This window comes from Mercenaria mercenaria, chromosome 1 (genome assembly GCF_021730395.1).
Source record: "Mercenaria mercenaria strain notata chromosome 1, MADL_Memer_1, whole genome shotgun sequence".
Lineage (NCBI taxonomy): Eukaryota > Metazoa > Mollusca > Bivalvia > Venerida > Veneridae > Mercenaria > Mercenaria mercenaria.
In genome coordinates this window covers 87,313,466-87,320,629 of record NC_069361.1, presented here as the reverse complement: position 1 = coordinate 87,320,629, position 7,164 = coordinate 87,313,466, and the positions used below count along the sequence as shown (strand labels likewise).

The 7,164-nt window shown below is 30.6% G+C and overlaps 1 protein-coding gene across 1 annotated transcript; it reads right to left on the bottom strand.

Moving 5' to 3' along the window:
* Positions 1-1,691: 1,691 nt before the first annotated feature.
* On the bottom strand, positions 1,692-6,904 carry LOC128559975 (uncharacterized). The gene is made up of 2 exons (XM_053553304.1): positions 6,280-6,904; positions 1,692-2,381 (listed from the first exon to the last, which is right to left on the bottom strand). Exons 1-2 carry the CDS (start codon positions 6,590-6,592, stop codon positions 1,822-1,824), a joined length of 873 nt encoding a protein of 290 aa, XP_053409279.1. The 5' UTR covers positions 6,593-6,904; the 3' UTR covers positions 1,692-1,821.
* Between the last annotated feature and the right edge of the window lie 260 nt (positions 6,905-7,164).

The following is a 7,164-nucleotide window of genomic DNA, read 5'->3' as shown; positions in this document are numbered from 1 at the left end:
ATCCAACCAAGAAAATACAGAATGAAGAAAATTGTCTAAATTGAATTATAAAATACAAGAATAAGCCTATCAATGATTTTGATAAAAAAAACCAATAGATTTAAAAAGAATAAAAACCGTTGACCAATCAGAAACGATGACACATAAGACGATTAACTTGATTTACAGACGCGAAAAAAGTGCTGTTCTCAATAATTAACCGATTTTATGAATACAGAAAATCGCCTAAATTAAATGATCACCTTTTTTTCTTTTTTCTTTTTATATAAGAAAAGGCCAAAATTTTTGATGATAATAAATATTTATTAGGTTACATATAGATCACGTTTTAACAATAACACAACATACATATATGAACTAACCAAATTTTATGAGTCAGAGTAGTACATTTCTCATATAAAAGGTTAGTTATCATTCACTACTGACTACTGTCAACTACAAAATAAACTTATTCAGTATAAGAAAACTGAATATCTACATAAATAAGACAGTAATCATTATAAATATTCAACTAAACGCCAACCCACAGGCCCAGCATAAAAACTTAATACATTATACATTTACATAAATAAACCAAGCAATTGCTACATATAACAAAACTTCAAAGAAACATATATGTAACAATCTACAGATACTATATCTACAGATACTATATATACTGTATTGATAATTGTAAATTTACATCTAACTTCCTATAAAACTGAACTCCTAATAAGAATGTCTGTCCTTTATGAGACTGTTAACAAAATATTCCATAAATTTTAATGCACAAAAACAACCATATTACTACTACAATAACCAACCTTTTTCTAGGGAAACGTTACATACCATTTCCTCTAAAATTATGTTATTCCAAAGTATGATATACTACTTTGTAAACTGAATCAACTTCCTTTGAATAAATTTATACAAAGTGAAGTTATTGCACTTAATGCATTCCATTTTTATTAAAAGGTATTTGTTCTTATAATTATGACAACTACTAAGGTTTACTTCTAATCACAATGATTCTTTGAATAAATATATAAAAGTAAAGTAAATGTGTTCAGTTTCAATCTAAAGGTATTCATACCTTTAAAGTAAGTATAAAGAAACTACTATGATTCACCGCAATGAAAACAATGTCTTTTCTTGTATGAAATGAATTAAATAAATAATTCCCTAAATAACAAGTCTATAATACAACTGTCCTTTTTCTAGGGAAACGTCACATACCATTTCTTCTAGAAAAACCTTATTCCAAAGTATAAGATACTACTTTGTGAATAGATAGACTTCCTTTGATAAATTATCTGAAGTGAAGTACATGTTGTTAGATCAATATATTTTTAAACAAACAAGTCTATAATACCACTGTCCTTTTCTAGGGAAATGTCATATACCATTTCCTCTAAAAACCCCTTATTCCAAAGTATAAGATACTACTTTGTGAATAGATAAACTTCCTTTGATAAATTATCTAAAGTGAAGTATATACTGTCAATCACTATTTGTAAAGGAATATAATCCCTTAAATAACACATAAATGTAAAAAATTTTTTAAGACATTCGAGTCTTAGACTGTTAGTGTACTGTCCCTTTTCTAGGGAAATATTGCTTACTACTTCCTCTAGCAATATCATATTCCAAAGTATAACATACTACTTTGTGAATATATCCATCTTCCTTTGATATATTATATACAAAGTGAAGTGAAACTCAGTTAAGCAGTAATAAAAAAAAATTATTTTCTATGATGAGAATAGAACAACTTACAGAATACACAGATACACAATTATAACTGAATAACAATTCTAACAAGACCATATTACAACCTTCCATTCATATAGTGTTTACATATGTGCTACTGTGTTTATAAAAATATTGCTTTAGCCTTCTAGTACCCTCTAAATTTAGATGTAAGCCGCCATCTTTGATGGCGTAAAGCTCTCTACGAGGCTGATTGGCTTTGAGAAAGGGACGAAAAGATTTTAGAAACTTAATCTTCCTATCCTTACAAATGGCTTCAAGAGATAAATTTATCTCTTTGACTTTCGGTCCTGTTTCTGAGAAATCTACTGGTCTAGGCAAGATAGAGGACAAGTATATTGTGACAGAACTATCTGTGAAGGTCTTGACAGCAGTGATTAAGTTAGAATACAGAGAGGAAATTTCACCCGAAGAAAAGTTATTGACATCATTAGTACCTACATGAATAACAATATTTTCGTAATTTAAATTTATTGAACCCTTCATGATCTTAGAAGTTAAATGTCCAATAGTTATCCCAGGATAAGACCGTATGTCTGTTTCACGAATGTCAGTTACATGCTTAGCCATAGAGTCAGACAGAATTAGACACCTCTTCACTTTCGGGTTCCTGAGTTGGTTTATGCGAGAAACTGAAGTAGAAGAGAAAAAACAAAAAAAATTATTAAGAGGACACTAGAATGCTTAAAGCCACTTATCTTATTAAAAATTTAATTTATCACTTACGGATTTCATAATATCAAGTTTGTCTTCTAAAGTAAGAGAAAATATATTTCTTATATACGTCTGACCTCCAGTCACCTAATATCTGAATTTCATCAGCTGCTACGTTCGATCGAAAGGCAAAAGTTGCAAACCCCTACGAAATGAATGTGAGGAAAAACTGACCGGATCATAACCTAGTTCCGCAAGAACAGACTTCAATTTATTTTGAAACATATAATAATTGATCATATGTGTTTCATCCAGAGAAAATAAAGGTTGATCATCTCTAATGGTAGGAACAAATTCTAACATTTTGTAATATGCTACAACTGGACACAAACAAGATCTAGGTAACCTCAACAGAGGAGTTTGAAGTAATCTGTCTCCAAATTGCAAAGTTTTTGACCATCTAAAATTAACACACAAATGATCACCGAAAGGAGTAACATCTTTTCTTAATAAAAATTTACTAACTTCAATGTCTGCTTTTTTTGTTGGTACTAAATTAGATTTTCTAGCTACTAAGAAAAATGCAAACAAAAATAAACACCAAAAAACAATGTCATTTTTTTTTGACATATCTAAAATGGAATGAATCTCACTTAAAATCTTTGGTGTAATAGGTTCTGCTTGTTTAATGAAATGTTGTTTTATTCTAGTTAAACCCTTCAGAGATAAATTTAATAAAAACTGATTTATTTTATCTAACGAAAGGCCTAACAATAAATGCATGGATCTAACACCGCTTAAATAATTTCTGATACTGTCCACTGATTTGAAAGAACGGCTCAAAAACTGAGCATACAATTGTAAAGTGTAAGTTTCAGCTGGAAGATACTGTAAATGAAAGTATAAACAAAAAAGTATAAAAGACTCCCATTGAATTTTTAAATTCTTCCGTGAACCAGATGCATATGCAGACAAATTTGAAACTTTGAGGTCCTGCTTTAATTCCTTAAACTGTTTATCTGAAATTAAATATCAAAATGTTACCAAATATTTAAAAATTTAAACATTTTTTCTGATATAAAACATTCATATACCTCCTGTTCATGTGTTAATTTTTTAAATTCATCCTGGTAATGAATATCTAAATGCCACCTAGAAAGACAATCTGCTAGCCTGTTCTCATTACTAGATAAATGAATTGTTCTTATCTCACATTCATGAATAGCACACAAATAGCTAACCTCTCTTAAGCCATCTTGAAAAGTCTCTGACCTTGACCTACCTGTATTTAAAACTTGGCACACTGATTGATTGTCGCAATACACTAAAATTCTTTTTCCTTTAAATTCTTGTCCCCATAATCGAAGAGCTATTATAATAGTAACCATTTCTAACACACCTATATCTAAGTTTTTGCATTTTACAGCTTCTGGAAATTCTGAATGAAAGTAAGCTCCTTGGAAATAACCTCCACATCCAGTTAAACAACTGTCTGTGGAAAAAATACCATCTGGTTTTGACCAATCTTTATATAACATAATAGATATTCCATTGTAACTCACAAGGAACCTATCCCACCAATTCAAATCCTTTTTAACATAATCTGGGATATCAACTTCCACTGTAGGATTTAATCCATGTATGGCTCTTAACCAGTTTAATAACCTATTTATGAAAATGCGTCCTGGTCTTACACAAGCGGCCACAAAATTTAATTTTCCAATGAGAGACTGTAATTCTTTTAAAGAAGCTTTAGTTTTATTTAACCAAAAAACGACTAACTTCTTAATTTCGTTTAACCTTTCATTGGTTAATTCCATTGTCATGGAGTTAGAGTTAAACAAAATGCCTAGAAATATCATTATTTCTGATGGTGGACAAGCTTTATCAATTGATTCTGACAAACCAGCCTTATATAAAACCTGCCTTAAGCAATGAAAAGCAAACCATGCTTTGTCATTTTTCTCTACGCCTGCTAAGTCATCTAAATAATTTAAAATTGCAATTCCTATTTTAAACATCATAAAAGCTACAGCATTAGTTACTCTTTGACAGATAGCTGCAGCATTTCTTAAACCCATTGACAAAACGGTATCACAGAAGATATGTTTTTTCCAACGATAAGCTACTAGATTATAATCACCTGGACAAATACAAATTTGTCTATAAGCTTTCCTCAAGTCTAATTTAAACATCAAACAATGTTTACCTTTAGCTTTTATCAAATGAATAAAATCATCAACTTTTGGGAAAATTAATTCAATATCTTCTCCTAAATAACAATCTTTTTTAATTGAATCATTAACTGCATTACCCTTAGGGAAACTAAGGTCCAGAATAATCCGTCTTTCTAACGTATCTTTTTTAGGAACAGAATTTAACGGAGAAATCTTTAACGGACTGCTAAAAGGATTTTTCTTAAAAGGACCAATAATACAGTGACTTTGCTTTTCTTTTTCCAAATAACTATTAATTTCTGAAGGGAAGCTTTCTGCTCCTTTATGATTTTTACATTTCCATAACTCTGTTTTTTCAAAAGAAGATATATTGCCTTGAAAATCTAATGGAAAACCATACTTAAGTAATTCTATAACTAATATATCTTTATAACCAGATAACATTCTGTTCCAAAATTCTGTGTCTATTTTTTCATTCACTACTACTTTACAACTTAAAAAATTTGGTTGACCTGAATTTTTAACCTTTTCATGCAATTCTATTTTACTGAGAGAGTCTTTATCATGACTGATTTTTGTGACTTTACAAATATCACATTTTACTGAATGATGACAAAAACAAGTATTTATTTCGACTTCTTTGTCACTAATGATTTTTTCAATGTTTCTCAAACAATATTTTGGCAGAAACAAATTTTCCAGATGTTCCTTGGACGTACTAGCTTCTGATAATTTTGAAAAACCATTTTTAAGTCACTTTTGGGCATGTGGACATGCACTTGAGCATTCTGGATGTTCAAGTTTTTTGTTGTCTTTCAACCAGCATGTTGCACAAACATGTTGTGCCCATCGTTGTTTCCCCTTTACAACCATCATGTGCGAATTGGATTTGTGTAGACATTTATTTTTCTGATATAAAGGGCAAAACCAAACTTTTTCATTAGAAATTTCTTCTCTTTTTGATTTTAAACCAAATTTGTTTGATGGTAAAGATTTTTTGACTGAAGCCCTCGCTAAAATATTTGTTTCTACATAATTGAAATCGCTGCCCCATTTTTTGTGTCCCAATTCAATTTCTCTCAAAATAGCTGCATACAGCGATTTTATGGTACTGAAATCATAAGTACCGCTTAAATACATGAGCCGTTTTAAAAGTTCTACACGTGCTTTTCTTTCTTTTTCTTTTGTAGAAGAGCTGGATATAATTTCTAGTTCTCCCGCTACAAATAGATTCATTTCTAGAGTATCAAAACTTAACTTTGCATTTACATGTTCAAATCTTAAATAAGCATGTGGATATTTTTGTCTGTATTTTACCTGATCTGACGACTTTGCCGAAATGCCAGATTTATTTTTATGTTTTTTATGTTTTCTTCTGGATTCTTTAGAACTAGAGCTATCAGAGCTTGATGTTTCGTCACTACTAGACTCATCTTCATAATGATTATTTTGCTAGAGCTTTTCTTACTTTTCTTTTTATTTTTCTTTAACTTCTTTTCTTTACTCACTTTTTCAGAATCTTGTTTATCTGATTCAGACCCCGAACCATCGGAACTGCTGTCTGACTCTGAATTTGATTCTGAAACTAATCCAGTCTCCTTCAATTTTTTACTTGCTTCCGAACGCAATTTTTTGTCATTTCTCAAGTCTTTCAAAGAAACTTTACTGTCTTCAACTGAATTAAAGTTTTTATTCTCACCTCGTAATTCTGCTACTGACTTTTTCTTCTGCTCAATCCTTTTCTGCAATTTTGTAATTTCTGCATCCTTCCTCAACTCCTCCTCTTCTTGATCCAACGATTGTAACTGGCTTTGCAGAAGAGCCAAAGTCTCATCCTTCTTATTTTTCACTGGGCTGAAAACGGCGGTAGAAATGCCGGTAGCGCCATCTTGGTTGTCCGAATTTTCGGAAGGATTTCCAGTGTCATCATCTCCGAATCCTATCTCGTTGACCTTACCGTAGTCATGGCGTGTTGTTGGTCTACCAGACTTCCTATTTTCAGACCCCGACATATTGAAATAAAATTTTGAAAACTACGAAATGTTCCAATAACAAATAATTAATACTTTGTATTGTCCAAATAAATTTCGAAATTCCTTTCGTTTCTACATGACTGTAAGTTGTATAAATTATAAAAAATTTTGCCAACGAAAATACTTCTGTATTAAAAACTTTTCAAAATTATTTTAGACGTGATCCAACCAAGAAAAATACAGAATGAAGAAAATTGTCTAAATTGAATTATAAAATACAAGAATAAGCCTATCAATGATTTTGATAAAAAAAACCAATAGATTTAAAAAGAATAAAAACCGTTGACCAATCAGAAACGATGACACATAAGACGATTAACTTGATTTACAGACGCGAAAAAAGTGCTGTTCTCAATAATTAACCGATTTTATGAATACAGAAAATCGCCTACAACGTTCGAAGAATGCAGCCGACCCGAATCATAACCAACAACAATCTATGTATCGATGTGTAAGTGATAGATATTTAATTACTAGTATACAAAATAAATTAATACATAGTATTACTAGACAACAATGACGAAACCAGTAAGCAACGGAACACCATTACA

Excerpts from the sequence above, each read along its gene's own strand:
- LOC128559975 (XM_053553304.1), bottom strand. The coding sequence starts at position 6,592 with ATGTCGGGGTCTGAAAATAGGAAGTCTGGTAGACCAACAACACGCCAT. Across the intron at positions 2,382-6,279 it reads GTCAGTAGCAGAATTACGAG|TTTCTCGCATAAACCAACTC; the intron begins GTGAGAATAAAA and ends CTTCTACTTCAG.